This window comes from Fulmarus glacialis, unplaced genomic scaffold (genome assembly GCF_000690835.1).
Source record: "Fulmarus glacialis isolate BGI_N327 unplaced genomic scaffold, ASM69083v1 scaffold11512, whole genome shotgun sequence".
Classification (NCBI taxonomy): domain Eukaryota; kingdom Metazoa; phylum Chordata; class Aves; order Procellariiformes; family Procellariidae; genus Fulmarus; species Fulmarus glacialis.
This window is the reverse complement of record NW_009198470.1, coordinates 33,252-50,344: the sequence shown is the minus strand read 5'-3', so window position 1 is coordinate 50,344 and position 17,093 is coordinate 33,252. Positions and strand designations below refer to the sequence as shown.

The 17,093-nt window shown below is 45.5% G+C and overlaps 1 protein-coding gene across 1 annotated transcript; it reads right to left on the bottom strand.

The window, feature by feature from the left end:
- Positions 1-11,063: 11,063 nt before the first annotated feature.
- LOC104073218 (enamelin-like) lies at positions 11,064-14,468 on the bottom strand (the record flags this gene model as incomplete). Its single annotated transcript, XM_009572915.1, has 3 exons — positions 14,404-14,468; positions 12,157-12,555; positions 11,064-11,173 (listed from the first exon to the last, which is right to left on the bottom strand). Coding segments are annotated over exons 1-3 (574 nt in total), but the record flags the coding sequence as incomplete, so codon positions are not given.
- Positions 14,469-17,093: the final 2,625 nt, after the last annotated feature.

Below are 17,093 nucleotides of genomic sequence, written 5' to 3'. Positions count from 1 at the left end.
CTAACATGCATTCAGTTCTTGCCCTTTTCGCTTTGATATGTTACTCCCTGTTACCTCTGAATATACTGCACATCTCTTCTATGCCAGGTAGTATTTCCACATTCCCTTTTCTCCTTAAGAAAGCATGTTTAGCCCAGTTCTCAGCCTGTATCTCTGCTGCTGTTTCTAGCTTTGGGGTTGAGGACACTGCAAAAATCTGAAGATGCACATGCATTTGCAGAGGTAGGTAGTTGGGCTCAATGGGATGAAAGCCAGTGACGTACACTACTAAGAAATTGGAACAAGCTTCTAATTGCTTTCATCTGAGAAATATCCCACCTTGCATTACTGCTTTAACATTTTCACAGCAGGCTTCATTAGGAAAAAACTTCTGATTACAGCTTTTATTGAACAACTTTACCCAAGTGACATACATGCCGCCCACACATCTTCTCTATCAACACTTCCAGTTGGATCTAAGCTTTTAATGCCTACATATTGACAGGAGAAAAGCTGACTGCAGAATGCTGAGGCCTTTGCAAAATCAAGAACAGCTGCAGAGCTTACATCTATTTAAAATGAGGTTACGGTATTCTCAGAAGAACAGTCACTTTAAACAGATCAATATTTCACTACCATCTATTGTTATAAAACTAAATCAATGCTTGATAAGGTTTTGGCCACATCCAGCTATTAAGCCTCCCAATATTTTGTTTGTTTTTACATGTTTTTACAAGTCTCTCCTTTCAAAAAGGTCAATAAATCAGCCTCTCCTCTCAAATTCCCTGTCTGTGTTAAAGCAATGCACAGTTTTACTAAGAACACAAAGCATATAGCATTTGTGATGTCACTGAACTAAGACTGCACAGCTTAAGATTTACTGAGTTCCTTAATGTCTGATTTTGGATGTAACTAACTGGCAGTGAAAGAGAAGTTGAGAACTTTCAGGTGGTTCAGTGCCTAGATGTGTATCTGCTGTGTAGAAACAAGCATCTAAACAGACACCAGAAAAAGATGCCCTAAGTGTTCAGACTTTTCTAATATTAGTTGCATATATAGGCTGGAACGCCTTTCTGAAAGCCATTGTGTTTTCAGGTAAGGCTTTCATGAAGTGGCTCTGTCCTTCTGCCTCTGATCTGCTGAAAGTCTGAAAAAACGGAGCAGAGAAAAGCAATCATTTTAATCCAGAATTCTGAAGAAAATTAAAAAGGCTCAAGCACTTGGCATCTAGTTAACAGAATCACAGTGATATTTCAATTCCTGGCTATTTCAGACTCTGAATACTCCAACTTTGTCTTTCACTCAGCATAGCTGCAGAGCTAAGCAGCAAGGCACCATCACCTGCAGCATGCTCTGTTGGCTAGCTGTGGTCAGAGGCATGCCAGCATTACAGCCAGGTGCTGTGCAGATGCACCCAGACCACCACCCTGCCGGTATGGCAAGCGTGAGAAAGCGGATTCACTCACCACTCTCCTCTGTGCTTCCTTCTGGGTCCACGTCTGAGGCCTCACTCCCTTTTTGTGACTGGAGCTTTCCTCACATGAGGAGTATGCAGCTGTTGGACTACTAGCCGGATCTTACTTGCCCCTCAAAAGCAGATCAAACTGCCTGGCATTAGCAGCTTGAAGAATGATCTCCCTGGAAAGCTGCTTAGATTACAAAATCAAACACAACCTAGAGCTTAACTGAAGGGTTTTTAACTTGTTTAAGGCAGCTAGCAGTTAAAGAGGGGCCAGGAGGACGAATGCACCCAAAATCCCAGTGGCCCAGCACTACATGGTTTGAGGCAGAACCTGTAAATATCTATTTCTGCTTCAGCTATTGAGATTCCCTGCCATCCCCAGTTCCAATTGTACCACTACATGATCTGCATCAAGTGGATCAAGCACACATATAACCTGCTAATTTTGTGTTTGGAGCTCAAGCCTTCAGCCAACATGATAAAAAGGGAATAGCAGCAGTTGCACTGGAAACAAATCTGAATGCCTCACCAGAGCTCATCTTCAGAGACATATCAGGTGCCTTAAGGTCAGAGATCTGCAAATACCTTAAGGTGTTTGGTGTTTCAGTTTCTGAAAGCGCTGTGCTACAGTTTTGTCTCTTGTGTGGTTTTGGCATAGGAAAGCTTCAGAAGTCATGAGCGTTAAGATGACTGGATAATCAGTGAACAGTGCTCTATGTGCTGCCAAGTATCTGAAGGCAATTGTATTCCACCAGTGCTTTTGCAGATCCTTTGAAATTACTCTGTAGCCAGTTACTAGTGGCATGCTTTAGGGATTAATACAAGAACCGAGGCTATTCAGCGTCTTCTTTACCCACCAAAGTGAGGGGATGGCATGCACTCTCAGCAAGTTTGAGGATCCATACACACCTGTGTGGAGATTTCCAGTGAGCATTTACTGTTAGCTGTAAGCACTCCCAAAGTGTGGGGGATGGGAAGTTTGTGTGAGGGGAGAAGCATTGTTTGAACCACAAGAACTGAGGCAACCAACCTCACACTTGTCCAAACAAAGCACCCAAATTCAGTGCCCCAGACAATTTTTTGGTGCTGCTAAAATCGAAGTGTGAGGCTTGCCGGAATGTGTTTGTGAGCAGGACAGTAACCTTAGCGCCATCCAGTGGCCGCTGGATGTCAGAAAAGAGGAAAACTGCAGAAAGTCCATCCGTTTATCCCAGTTTCCCAGCTCCTTATCCAAGCAGTCTGCCTGTGACAGAGCTAAACAGAGCTGCCATTGCCTAATGCCAGCATAAGACCTTCATGGGATCAGTGGGGACTACTCCACATACTGTATTCATCATTTTCACAGCAGTCATTAGTGCTTACAAAACAGCATTTGGGATCTGACTTAATGGGTGAGAACAGCAGGAGCCTGTTTTCAATTGCATCTTTTCTGGGCTTCAGAAGATGCTGCCCAAACATGAGAAGTTTGCTTGAATCTACCTAATCAAGCATGAGTTCAGATTTCTGGCCAGTCTTACCCAAATTTGGTGCTCAGGGCTACTTCCATCTGGTGAGCCACCGAAATGCAGCCACCACAGAGCTATACCAGCCATTATCGCTGTTCCCAGAATAAAACTGTGAGGAAGGTAGGAGAAATAGTTTATCCAATTGCAAATTAAGAATTTAGTAAAATAGAATTTCACAAAGTAATCAGACAAAAGAAATCATTCAGGAATTGTGTTTGCCTTACAACTGCAAGGTTAGCAAAGTGTTCACCTTAAGACTACTTTTTCACAGGAGAGCCAGAGCATGGCAAGCCCTCTCACTTGCCCTACAATGCAAGGGAGCAATGCCAGCAACTTCCCTGCCCCCTGTACCTTAGGATGGGCTGCTCAGAAAGGTTACCCAAACCCATATTGTGACAGGAGCTCACTGGCAGGCTTCATTCAGCATTCCCCACCAGGACATCCACCTCAGCACTTCAAACAACCAAGACAGAAACAGAAGAGAGCTGGTGACATCTTGCAATATGCACCTCTGAAAACACTATATTAAAGCCACAGGTACACTGTATTGTAGCATATATAGATATTACATATCTGTATATGGCTTACTGACTCTTCTGGTCTAGAAGGCTGCATTAATAATGCTTGTTTTTAAAGAGTATGCTTTAGCTGTGGTTTCAGTTATGGCATTTCAAGTTATTTAACATGACCTGTTGGGTCATAAGAGAGTGAACTGTGGCCAAAATTGCATTTAATCTTGCTTTGTTATGGTTTCTTTAACAGGTAGTGTCGAAATTCTGCATTTCCTAAGATTATGAGATGGTTGATTTGCAGCCGGAAAAGCTATTATGTATGTATCAACATATGGCAACAATGGAAGAGGAAGGACAAAAAAAATTTGCCTCCAACTTTGTGCCACAGCACTTGCTTAACCAAATGAGTAAATCAGGCACTGCTGGCAATGGGTAACTTAAACTTCCAACCTCAGCAATCACATAGCTAATAGTCAAATGAGCTGATCAAGCACAGCTTGAAAGAATAGCCCTGTTTACCTGCAGTCTGGTTTAGATTACACTGGTGTCCAAGCATTGAGGAAAAGCATTTTGTTGTATGGCTTCAGACTCTTCCACAACCTGAGCTGATCACATAACCCAGTAACACCATTTGACATCAGAATTAATGAGGAGCCAAAGCTATGTTTTCCTGATTTGAGTAGATTTGAAAAGTCTTCCGGACCTAAAAATACACAGAAGTATCCAAAAAGGAGGTAAAAAGGCTCCGAAATATTTTTTTATTAGAAGAGCCAACATCAGTTTTGGTTTTTAGCTTCAGAGAAAGAGACACAGAAACAGATGAAGAGTGATATTGTTGCAGTACAAAGACTGAAGTACCAGACAGCAGGAATTCTTCCTTGCACACGTGGCAGGCACAAAAACTATTGTACTCCAGTTGCTTACCTGTCACTCGGTAGCAGTTGTGTACACCATCAAAGGCATTTTCAGTGAGGAAGAAATGCATGTTGCTATTAACATTGCTAGTGAAAACTAACAGGCTTTTCCCCCTCATTTGTTATTTAATGACTCTATTCCCAAGACACTCTGTACCCGTCCTTCTCTAGTACTAAAATCATTCAAAAGCCCCATCTTCTGTAATCTCACGCGATCATCCAAGTAGCAGTCTGCATGTGAAATGCAGGCATTCCTCTGTGGCATTCTCCTTCCAGATTAAAGACTGCTGCACATTTCCTTCCATCTCCTGCTTTACCTTTGGTGAGAGCTAATGTTCAGAAGCTGCCCCAGACCTGTGGGGAAAAGTTAAATGAGTTTTAGGCTGAGAAGCTCTTGCAGGTTCCCTCCTGCCTGACAGTACTTCAGTGACTCAAGTCCGTGTGGTACTCTGCCTGAGCTGACCAGGCAGTGCTCACTCCTGGTTACTCTGTACTCTGCTTACTTTTTTTATCTGCCTACCCCTTTGTGGCTTTTTGAGGACCTTGTGTCCTAAACTCTACTTGGCCTAGGCAAATGTGAGGCTTCTATCTCAGATGCCCTTCTTTTAAGCAAGTGTTTCTACCTCTGTCCAGTCTCAAAAGACCAAATCCTGGAGTATTTGTAATTCCAAGAGGTAAGGATCTGTTCTAAACTCTTCATGTCTTTGGGCAATGGATATCTGCATGAAGTCACGGATGTGCTGTAGTATGTTTTTTATCCCTGCAACAAATCACCACAGTTCAATGAGCAGCTGTTCTCTCTTTTGCACTCTGTTTTCCTAGAGAGTTGTTGGGTCTAGGGACAACTTAAGACTGAATGCTGAGCAGCTTTCTCACAGGGCAGCAGATCTGTCAGCAAGGGAGAGAGACTGGAAGAGCCAGGTAAAAGCAAGGGCTGATTTTAGATTCCTCTACTATCAGCTTTTTCTGGCTGTGCCCTTGCGGCTCTTTTTCTCAAGTGCCTGTGCCATGTTCAACATACAATCATAGAATCATAAAATAGTTTGGGTTGGAAGGGACCTTTAAAGGTCATCTAGTCCACCCCCCCTGCAATGAGCAGGGACATCTTCAACTAGATCAGGTTGCTCAGAGCCCCATCCAACCTGACCTTGAATGTTTCCGGGGATGGGGCATCTACCACCTCTCTGGGCAACCTGTTTCACCACCATCATTATAAAAAATGTCTTCCTTATATGTAGTCTAAATCTACCCTCTTTTGGTTTAAAACCATCACCCCTTTTCCTGTCACAACAGGCCCCATTTTTCTTATAAGCCCCCTTTAGGTACTGAAAGTCTGCAAGGTCTCCCCAAAGCCTTCTCTTCTCCATGAGCGTGAACATAGCCTAGTCAAGGATTTTGCTGCCAACATTATTTAGTATTGCTCTAAATAGCATACCCTTCCCTTTGTCAAGCTCTTCCCCACCATATCATGTGGGAGAGTATTCTGCATTGAGTAATCCTGCACCTTCATTCTCCTTTCCATTCCCTCCACCAGAAAACTGCGGCCTGAAGAAATAACATCTTAAAACAATCTATCCTGGCTGTAACTTTGGGCCAGACCTCTTACCATAACACACAACTTGCTCCCTCTTAGTCTTTGGAAAGGCAAAAATGGCGAAAATTTGCATAAAATAGGTGTTTGGATTGGCAGGGGTAGAGTTGGCTGTAGCTTTCAAAACTTCAGATGAGTTGTAAATGTCTTTTTGCTGTTTGTAAAATTGAATGGCATTCTCCCAACAAGGCAGCTTAGAAAACAGTGCATGCATTCTTTAGGATAGGTGTGAACTTACCCATGTGTTACCTGGAATTGCCTCCTGCCCAAAGTAAAGGAGACCCAGAGATCTCTGAACCCTACCCGCTGCAATGTCTGTTTCTTTCCATTTCAGAGAGAGAGAGAGGATGAGTCTCTGATCAGCTTCTTTGTAGTTCTGAGGCTAGAAATACGGATATAAAAGCAGTTATATTCATTCTTTTTTTTTTTTTTTTAATTAGGGTATATTTATGTTCTCCAGTTTCTCTCAAAAGATTTTACCTTCGAAGTGCATGAATAGTTTTCCCTGCTGTGCTCTGAAACACAAGGACTTCCAGAGCTGAAGACAGTCAGCGCTTCCACCACCACAGAGCATTTTATATCTTCCTATGCAGCATCCCTGGCTGAGCCTGGGTCTGAGGGCAAGGGAGAGCAGGGAAATTGAAAGGGGGCAAAGGAAAAGATATGTCTAGTTACCCAACTGGCTAAGTGCTCTTCTTGCTCTGCACCAGCCAAAGGTGTCTCCTCCCTCTGGCAATGAAGCCATGCTGTTCTCCAACTCTCAGACCAGGCCCTGGGCTGGAGTGCTTTCAGAGGACTGGCACTGAGGAAGGACTTCCAGAGGAAACACTGGTCTGTGCTTCTCCTTCCCTTACTAACCAGCTCCCTTATAGCTGACTATCATTTTACCCAGAACAAAAAACAATTCAGAGGGAAACATGTCTTAAAACTACAAGGTGACTGTTCCTAACTCTTGCCTTCTCAGCTGATATTTCAGTCTCCCACAGAGGGATCTGGCAAGTCTATGCATCCTATAGATTGCACAGGTTTGCGTTGTGCCTCTGTTTCATCCGCTTTCAAATACAGTTGACTCTTGCTGCTTGGGGAATGGCCCTTGAATCCGGCACAGACTTTTGATCTGCCTTCATGTAGGATAAGTCACTTTGTAACTGCTCACACTAATTAACTCACAGCATCAAAAAATAACCATATATCAAATCTGTGAGGAAAGGAACAGGCATGCTGAACACCTCCCCAACATTAATGCTTTTTGATGTAAAACAAGATGGTATGATATTTATCAGCACAGTTTCAGTGTCCAGTAAAGAGGTTGCCGGGATCCCTACTCTGAGTATTCAGCCATTGTTCCACTTCACTGAGCGATATGGCTGGGGGAAAGGGAGCCGTAACAGCAGGCAGTCACCAACAGGGATGTAAGAAAGGAATTTGGGTTTGTTTCCTTTCCTGTACTTTGCCAGCCAGCCAGCTTTGGAATATGAGTGCCATTTAACCTCTAAATAGAAACCAGGTTGTGTTTAACTGCTGTGTTAGTTTATTGTGCTATCTGGTTTCCAGGGGAGTGGGTGAAAGGCAGAAGGGAGACGAAGAACTTTCTGTATCACATACCTTCAGTAACGTCATAAGTCCTATGTGAAAGACCTGGTGCTCTGAGAATATAAAAGGATCATGCTACTTTCAGAGTGACTCACAGTCCAATCTGTTCCTTTCTGCAGGGAAACAGCTTACAGAGCTGTGGCTCATCATGGTACAAAGCACTGCTTCCTCCTACTGATACAGAATACTCCTAATTTTGAGACTCTTCCTCCTTTCTACTCAATTAACCAGTCAATGCTTCTGTTCCCATCTCTCCACTTGGGGACTGAAGGTCACACCGAGTCCTTCACTAAGATTCAGCAGAAGGACTAAGCAGGATCCAAATGGGGCACAAACATGAGAAATTTCCAGTAGGAGTTGCAAGGCAAGGCAAGGCAGAGTTTGGTTGTCCATCTCTGGAACTAACTGCTGATCAGAGTCCTAAAGCCTCCAGTGTTGTGTTAAATTGCATGTGGCATGTGGGGATGTAGCATTCAACAGTGAGAACTCTGCTTATCTTTTCTGGCAGACTGGGAACATGCTCGTCCCGCTGCGCTTATGCTGAAGCTTGTACCATGCAAAGTGAGACAGAAAATCAGAAGTCGAGAACCCACTGACCTACACGTCACCGGTGCTCTGTGTGGAGTGTACTCTCCATCCTGCATCATGCCACCCTCTACCTCCAAATCCACTGGGACATGTGGTAAGAAAAGACACCTCTGGCTGTAATGAGGAAACTCCTTCAAATGTAGGATGGAATCCATCGGCCTCTGTTTGGCTGTGCTTCAGTGGGACTGTCTAATGTGGCTCTGGCCCTCCTGTCCAGGAGAAGAAACTGAATCAGTGCATCACTTAATGAAAGCAAAGGTATACACTAGCTAATAAGAAAGATATAACTGTTCTGTAGAAATCCTTTCCAACTGCAATACTGATTTAAGAAACACACCTGAATAAAGAGGTTTTGCACTAGAGAAATATTAACAGAAGTGGCAGCACAGGGAAATACCAGAGAAATTTAAGCTGCCTGTGTTTTGGATTGTTGGTGTTGGTAGTTACGGTACAAACCAGCCAAATCACTAGTACGCCCATGCACGATGAACAGCATTGTTTGCCACTATGCGGAATACACAAGTGGTGCTAGTATGCCAAGCCATAAAACTGAACACAACAAGAAGCACTCATTTCAAGGAGGAGCTTCGATTCCTAATGCAGCAGGTGTTCAGAGGTTCTGTTTTGCTCTTTCACCCAAGAAATCTAAACTGGGGTCAAAAGTTAGGCAAGAGCTGTTTGCAATGCCAAGCTCATAGAGTCAACCTGACACCTAACAAAAAAATCTCTCTATAAAAAAAATACAGGTGCTTTTCTCCAATGCTGCATGCTATTGTGTTGCTCAGTGTTTGGAGGTATGGATTATCGTATGTCATACTGCTCTCTAAGTAGCTGCGTTTACACCCCAATAGACCACTTGGACAGCCAACTTCCCAGCCATGTATGAATCCAGCTTGGAGGTTTGGTCACAGAAATAAGCCAGTAGCTCTTATGTGCACCCTCTTTGCAGCAATAACCTCTTTCTCTGGTAGCATGAGGTCAGGGAGTTGTGCCTAAAACTTCTAGCCACTGACAGCGGCCATGTGGTATCCTGTCTGAAAGAGGTGTTAATGACATCAGCAGGGAGCTTTCTTTGTGGGAGACCGGGAACAGTGGGACAGCTGTGGGCAGAGATGAGTTTTGCCTCACCACTGAGGCTGGGACAAATGGTCTAGACCTCAGTTAAGGGAAGAGAGACAACTTCTAGCTACCAGTCTCCTTCCCACCACATTTCTCTGACTGTGACCTGTGCAAACCACGCCCAGGCAGCCAGATACTGACCTTCCATGGACTCCGGTCTGACCAGCTCATGTGTACAGAAATGCTGCGCTCAAAGGGCCTCTTCCAGGTGTGAGGTTCCTGAGCTAAATGGAAGGCAAAGGAATGAGAAGAAACCCCTTGAATAGCTTAATGAATCTGTTTGTCATCCACCTGAATTATATGCTTCCCTTTTACACATTTTTTTCTTTTGGTGAAACTCAAAAAAAAAAGGCCTGAGCACATCCTAGCATGAAAGAACAGACCACTGTCTCATACTTTGTGATTCCAGGTAAGCATATCCTTTACAAAAAGCTGGTATAAATGCTTTACAAAACTAGCAGCCCCGATGCATTTAGAAGTGGAGGAAAATGTTACACAAAGGGGGATTTACTCATGTCAAAAACTATCAGACTAGAACCGCTGTGGGACCTACATACCATCTGGGCAGATGCTCTTTCTTGTGCACACTATCTTTCCTTGTCCATTCCTAAAGATATTAAGAATTGCAGAATAACTTATGTGTATGCTAATTTACTTCCTTGGGCTATCTTCTCTTTGCCTGCTATTTAAAGACACCCATTAGTTTTGCAGCAGTACGCAGTCTGGGCTGCTTTCCTCTGGATTGTTTGTCACGACTCCTGCTAGAGAGCCAAAGGAGGACAGATGTTCTCTGTTGGAGGTATCAGTGCTCGGACACCTAAGCAGCATCTTAGTCACAGGGAGAACATGTTTTCTTAGCAGACAATACCAGGTCTGCAGAAAACCTGTTCTTGCTTCTTGTCACCAGATGGTGCTCCAGTGCTGGAAAAGTGCTGCCTCAGCCGCCTGCTGAAGCACCATGTTCTCCTGAAGCTTTGGGCTGCCTGTTCTCCTACCAGATCAATTTCATTAATCTGATTTGCACTTCTGATTGCCTCTGGCTCGGGCCCTTCTTTGGCAAGGGTGAGTGAGCCCTCAGCCTGCTTCTCAGGAGCAGTTTTCTTATTGAATTGGTTAGCTCATAGGATTTGTCCAGAATGGTGGGTAGTGTGGCTGTCACCTCTTGTATTACTGCCACAACGGGCATTTCTAATTGGATCTGGCCATGCTTCAGGCCTCTTCTTCTCACCAGATTTCTTTTTTGAGCATGGCATGCTCCTGTCATGATTAGTTGCCTCTTTAGCAAAGATACCAAAGCCTTCTCCTGACCTGGAGTTTTGTTCAAGCACCTCCAGCTAGCCTGAAGACCAACTGGGCAGACAACGTTTGACATGCTTGGAGTGACTGCCTTCAGGATGCTTTTATTCCCATGTGGAAGGTTTGAACCTGGGGGGAAATCAAGCAATTTCCCATCACTGTCATTCCCCGCACAGCACACAAGCCTGAGGGAAGATCAGTCGGATGAACTCAGACCTGAAAATGGGAGAACTCTGCATGGGAAGTTCAAAGGTTCCTGATACCCTGGGTTTCCTCTGAACCCCACTGGGTATCCTCTGGGCTGGGGGATATTTTTTGTCACAGTGGAAAAAGTGCTGCCCTGTTCCTGGGGTGGTCCCACAGAATATTGCAATATGCTTTGCTGAGAAAAGAATGAAGTTTTGAGATAATCTGTTTCCTGATCCCAAGAGTTTCCCAGTTGGGTGATGCTCTGCCCATTAGAATAATATGGATTATTTCCCAAAGGCTTAGGAATGGGCATGCCATAGGATGGAAAATGATCCTCCGGGGCCAATGGAATAACCTCATCATAGACAACATTCTCCCTTTGGTTTGACGGGTTGTCTGTTGTGCATTGGAAATAGACCTTCTGCCTAGGTGGATTATTAGGGACATATTGGGGGTTTTCATACTGTCTAGCTGGGCTAAGCTCAGGATCTGATGAGAACTGTCTGGGCATCCATGCTGTTTGCCCAGAGAAGGAGTCAGGTCCAACTGAACTGACTGGGTCATTTTCACAAAAGAGGTTCCCCTGCCTCTGACTCAAATCAGGAGGATAGGAGGGTTTTCTGCACAGCCCTCCTGGGCTTAGAAGAGGAACGCTGTCCTATGCATTGCCTCTTGGATAAAGTACATTTTCCCTCTGAACATAAGGATCTCTCTCTGGATAGTGACTAAGTGAGGGGCTCAATGAATGCAGTAGGGTCTCCTGCCATGGTGCCCACCCCACTATGAAACATGTGGTATTCTGCTGGTTACCCTGTGCTGCGCATCCCGGAGAAGGAAGGTGTTGCCTTTCAGAGTACAAAGGGCTGGTGTCTGGGTTGTCCCAGTCATGCAGACAAGTTTCCGCCTCAGATGGACGGCTCCTGGTATTTAGCAACAACCCTTTGTGGCTTAGTGGCCAGGCTGCCTGCATCCTGGAATTGGAAGACCCACCAAAATTTTCCCTTGGGAGGTGTACGATTTCCTTTTACTCTCTGAGTTTCAAATGAGGGCCTGGTGAATTGTTTTTGGGAGCGTAGCTGCTTTCCTTGTGGCCGGCGTTATTGCCTCTGTAGGACAACATGCTTTCCCAGTGGCCATCAGGAAAAGAGTTTCTGTCTTTCTGGCCTGGTGGTTTCTCCTCTGACTGCTGAAATCTCCCTTCCCACTCAGCTGTAGCTGCTCTCTGGGGACAGGGGGATGCTGCTTCTGTTGTGGAGGCTTCTTCCTGGTCTGGATGAATGGAGGGAACTTTCTCTATTCCTTCCAGCTTTATGATATGTTAAGATTTGTGGGTGCCTTAATAGATTATTGAGACATGCTTTTCCTTGCACCTTCTTGATGGGGCTGGCTTCTGTAGCCACAGGAGTACTCTCTGTGGCCAGGCACGTAATGCCTGAAGGTTTCTCTGCCTACAGGAAAGCCGTGGGCAGTTTCAAGATTGGGACTGTTGCTCCAGAGAACAGCATGGCCAGGTAGTGCTGCAGCCTTGACAGGCTCCTCTTGCATGGAGACATTTGCTGTAGGAGACGGAGCCATCAGGCTCTTAACAGGCAGCTTGCTCATGCTCTGGGGATCAACCTCAGGCTGGGTGGTGGTCGCCTCTAGGTGTCTTCCAGGAATGGGGACATCGGCTGTGCTTAAGGTAGTGGTAGGGATGGAGGCATTTGTACAAGGATCTGACACAGGGGTTTCTGCTCCTGGAGCCTCTTTCTCAGCCTTGGGTGGATTGTATTCATTTTGAAACTTTTCTTCAGAATAATACGGGGGCCTTTAAAAAACATATCCAAAATGAAGGTTCTGGTAGGGGAAAGAAAAGAACAACAAGACATTTGCAACGACAGAGTTGTAACACTTTTTCCCACTGCTCCTTTTGCATTCATGTTTCAGATATGTTTTAGCTACGGATGACTGTAACTTTACTGGGCAGAGGTTCTGCATGGCCCTTGGGGGAGACCCTGCACCTGGCATCTGTTATCACAGCAGTGGACAAATCAGAAAGCTGCTGTGAGGACACAGAGGCAGAGGTGGGCAAGTACTGCAGGGAGGCGCAGGTATGCTGGTGCCAGGGAGCCTAGTGCCAGGAAGCAAAATAGTCACGATGCATGTCTGCAGAGCTTTGTGTGCCAAATAAGCCAGCTCCTGAGCTAGAAGCATGAAGCGATGTCAAAACTACAGCCTGTAAAGCCAGAACCTCTACTAGCACAGCCAGGCTGCTTCTGAGGTCCCAGAGGAAATCTTGGTAGGCTACCCCATAGGCACACCAGTTCATTGAGAACACGCTGAATGGAGCCAGCTGTGTTTTGACCAGAGAGCAGCTGAAGTCCTTTGCCTCCTACTTGAGAACAATAGAAACTCACTCCACCCAATCTGGGAACAATAAAGAGATTTCCACACCCCAGCCCTGTTCAGTACAAGGGAAATCTCCCCACATATGCTGAGAGCAATGGAAGCAGCCCGGTCCCAAAGAGTCTGGGAAACCTGTCTTTTAAGCTCAAGTATCTTGGCAAATGACATCATCAAAAGTTCGGCACCCGGATTTGGCTCCCGTGCTCTTCCTGTCTTGCTGCCTCACAGTCGGCATTGAACTAGCTGGCCAAGTCATAGTATACAACCGAAAATAAAATGTACCTCTCTATTGTGCCTCATGTTTTCAAGACTATGCTGTCTTAGCTACATGTGGTTACCTAATAAGGAAGGCAGAATTGACTCAATCCTCTTCTGATGCAACTAAATAAGAATCCAAGGAGATGACTTCATAGGCTTGAAGTCACACAATAAAAATTCAAATGTTACTCTCCAGCCTAGACAACCCTTGGTTGATGAATAGCCTGAACTCCAGGATTTTAATAAACTAACAGGGTTCTCTGTGGAAAATTGGGAGCACTGGAATATGGAGGTCATTCATGGAAGCTGAAATTTCACATAATTGCCTGGCTCTAAGAACAGGGATTTTACAGAACAGCTTCCATCTGAAGTTACATGGTAAAACTGATCACTGGCAACATTGCAGAGGCTGTGGGTTGACACACAGAGCAAATAACAAATGTAATTCGTGTGTGGGACCATGAAAGAAGTCAGCAGGAGATTTTTATGGATCCAGAACGCCACCTGGGTGTGGTGGATTTGAGCTCAGCTTCCCGGACTTGCTCTGAAATGTAACATTTTCACTTCTTAAGGGCTAGAGTCTTCCAAAGTACTGCTATTGCCAAACGGAAAAAGCCACTACAAATACTTACAGGAGAGAAGGGAGTGGTTCTCTTCCCAGCCCCATCTCCCTCCTGCTGTTCCCAGCCACCTTAATCTGATATCATCACTTGACTCCAAAAGCTGGCACTTGAAGGGAAACACCAATCAGGGAAAAACTCCTTGTCACTGCAGAAGAGCTGGTAGCACTATAATGGGGAAAGGAACAGCAAGGCATTGGGGAAAAAGCAAAGAAGAAACAGCTGGAGGAAGAAAAATGAGGAATCCTTGCAACCCCATGAGACTGATGGTATCCCAGGTGAAAAGTCATTCTTTTATGGAGCAGAAAGTCTTTCTAAACCTTCTTCTGAAACACTGCCATTACAAGCTGGAGGTGTCATGGGGTAGTAAAGCAGCTGCAGGCTTGCCGTACCCTTTTCTACCACCTTCTGCATAGAGGGATTCTGCAGCCTTACTGTACTCACCCTCCTTCCTCATTGCTGATGGGCAGCTCTCCAAACTGTGGAGGCATTTGCTGGGGAACGAGAAAGACAATGCTCTGAGGACACTAGCACTGAAGAGGTTATCACAGTCCCTGTACAACACCCAGGCCGTAAATGTCAGGTCATCAGCTTCTACCAAATGAAATATAACACCTCCTGTTTATGCATCCTCTTCCATCTAGGACACAAGTGACTCAGGAGCAACCACCAAACCTCCATCCTAAGTCTGCAGCCAGTAGTGCACAGGAGACTTTTGCGCTTGGAAGACTTGAGAAGTTTGTGGGTGCGTTATCGGAGAGGAATGTGTCTGTTGGCATTAAGTGGTGTCAGGCCATCATGCAAAAAAAACAGCCCGTGGGAGAAAGTGCAGAGCTGATACTTGGCCTCCACACAATTGCTGCAGCCCTGTGCAACAGCTTGAGGTGCTGTAATTCAAAATTGTCTCTTAAACAGGTGGAAAAGCCTGCCTGGTGCTTAGAAGGTACGCTCTGGTCCTGATGGGATGCAGAGGCTGAGAATGGTGTTTCCTCCTTCCCATCACAAAGGTGATGGGAGGTGCATGGGAGGTACCTTGTTCCAGACCAAAAGCAGACTTCTCGGAGACCTCTCCATGATTCAGGAGCACAAGTTCTGCTAAATGCTGGAGGAAATAAGTTCTTCCACCACTTCCATTAACCTCAGAAACCCAAATTCAACAATGTCTTTCAAGGAGGAAGAACTATGCTCCTCTGGAGCATACTGCATCCAGGGGAAGATGCACCAGGAATAACCCTGAGAATTCAAGGAGTCTTGGACAGGGACCTCTGAGTTAACTCCTTGTCTGGGGAAATGGTTCAGGGTAATTGGCTAGAGAGATACCTGTCTCAAGGTCAGGTTTTTGGAGACAGAATTCATTATCACTTGACACCTCTTTGGTAGACTCTTTGAGAGGACCTGGCAGCTCTGTTCCCAAGTCCTTGTGAACAATTACCTGTATCACCAGAAGCCACTCTCTTACTCAACTGACAGTAGTAGACAAGCCCAATGACTCAGCAAGGGTTGTAGAGGTTAAATTAGCCCCTAGATGGTTTTACTTTGAACTCTGGCTGTTTTCAGTACTAATAGAATTGCTTTTAAAAGAAAACCTCTTACAGTGTTCAGCTGTGGCAGGAAGCCTCGTTAGTTGTAAACCTGTGTGCACAAAAAGAAATGGACCAGCCATATGCATGAAGGATTGCTGACAGGCAAATTGCAGGGACTGCTCCCGGTACCCCACACTCGTTTTACAAAGAGATCAAGCTAGTTCCTGCCATGAAATACTGGGGAGCATTTGCTGTTAGAGTCACTACCCCCTTTTCTCCACACCTGTTATGCTCCCGAGATGGGGAGCTCACCTGCAGAAAGGGCCATGGCGGCTGCTAAAATAGCAATTGTGCGTTGCCATAAGGAATATACACCTGCAAGGGAGAGGAGGCCACCTGACGCCACAGGATTCATGCCATGTCAAAACATAGTAAGACCTAGCACAAAAAGGGGACTGTAGTCTGATGTGTGCCAGACTCATGGAAGGACTCATAACCTCACTTTGCTTGCCTGTCTTGTCACTGCACACTAACACAGGTCCTAGCCTTACAGGATCTGTATCCCATGCGTGCATGCCCTAGACAGGCAACTGCTTAATTGAAATGCTGAATTTGGCTTTGTTCTTTTTGCCCATTAGTTGCTGTCGAGGTTATGCACAACCAGGTTGAAAAGAGTGTAACTTCAGGGAGTTCTTCCTGTAGCTCCGATGTGCTTCTTTTTTCTCTCTAGAGCAATGTGAACACAGCAAAAGGGCACACCTACCCTGGGCCACAAGCGGCCACAAGCAGCCCTCTCCTAGGCCCAACACACGCAGGGGTGCAGCCTCCTGATCTTCCGCTAGAGGGAAATAATGGCTGGAGCTGAGGAAGCACAGCCCAGCGCAGTCTTGGGTCAGCCCGGCTGCATCAGGTCTGGAGCTGCCTTCCAGGCAGGGCATGACCTGAGCCTCTGCGGCCAGGGGAAAAGGATAAAGCTGTCAGTGACAGTATGAGCTGCACCATCCATCCAGCAACATTAGAGGTGAATTAGTCACCAGCAATGCTGAAGAGGCAGAGGTTCTCAACACTTTCTTCACCTCTGTCTTTACCAACACTGTTGGGCCCCAGGCCTTGGGAACAAAAATCCAGGTTCATGCAAACACAGACTCACTGTCAGTGAAGCAAGAGTTGGTATTACAGGAGCTTGACCCCTGCAAACCAATGGGCCCTGACATTGTCCATCCAAGGGTGTTAAGAAAGCTGGCTGACATGGTTGCGAGGCCTCTCTCCATAATCTTTGAGAGATCAGGGGACATCCCTGAAGAAGACTGGAAGAAGGCTAGTGTCACCCCCATCTACAAGAAGGGCTTAAAGGAGGATCCAGGAAATTATAGGGCCATCGGTCTTACTTCAGTCGCTGGGAAAGTTATGGAACAAATCCTCCTGGGGGCTATCACAAGTCAAATGAAGCACATGATTGGGAAAAGCCAGCATGGATTCACCAAGGGCAAATCGTGCTTGACAAACCTGATCACCTTCTATGGCAAAGTAACCTGTTTGGTTGATGTAGAGCAAGCAGT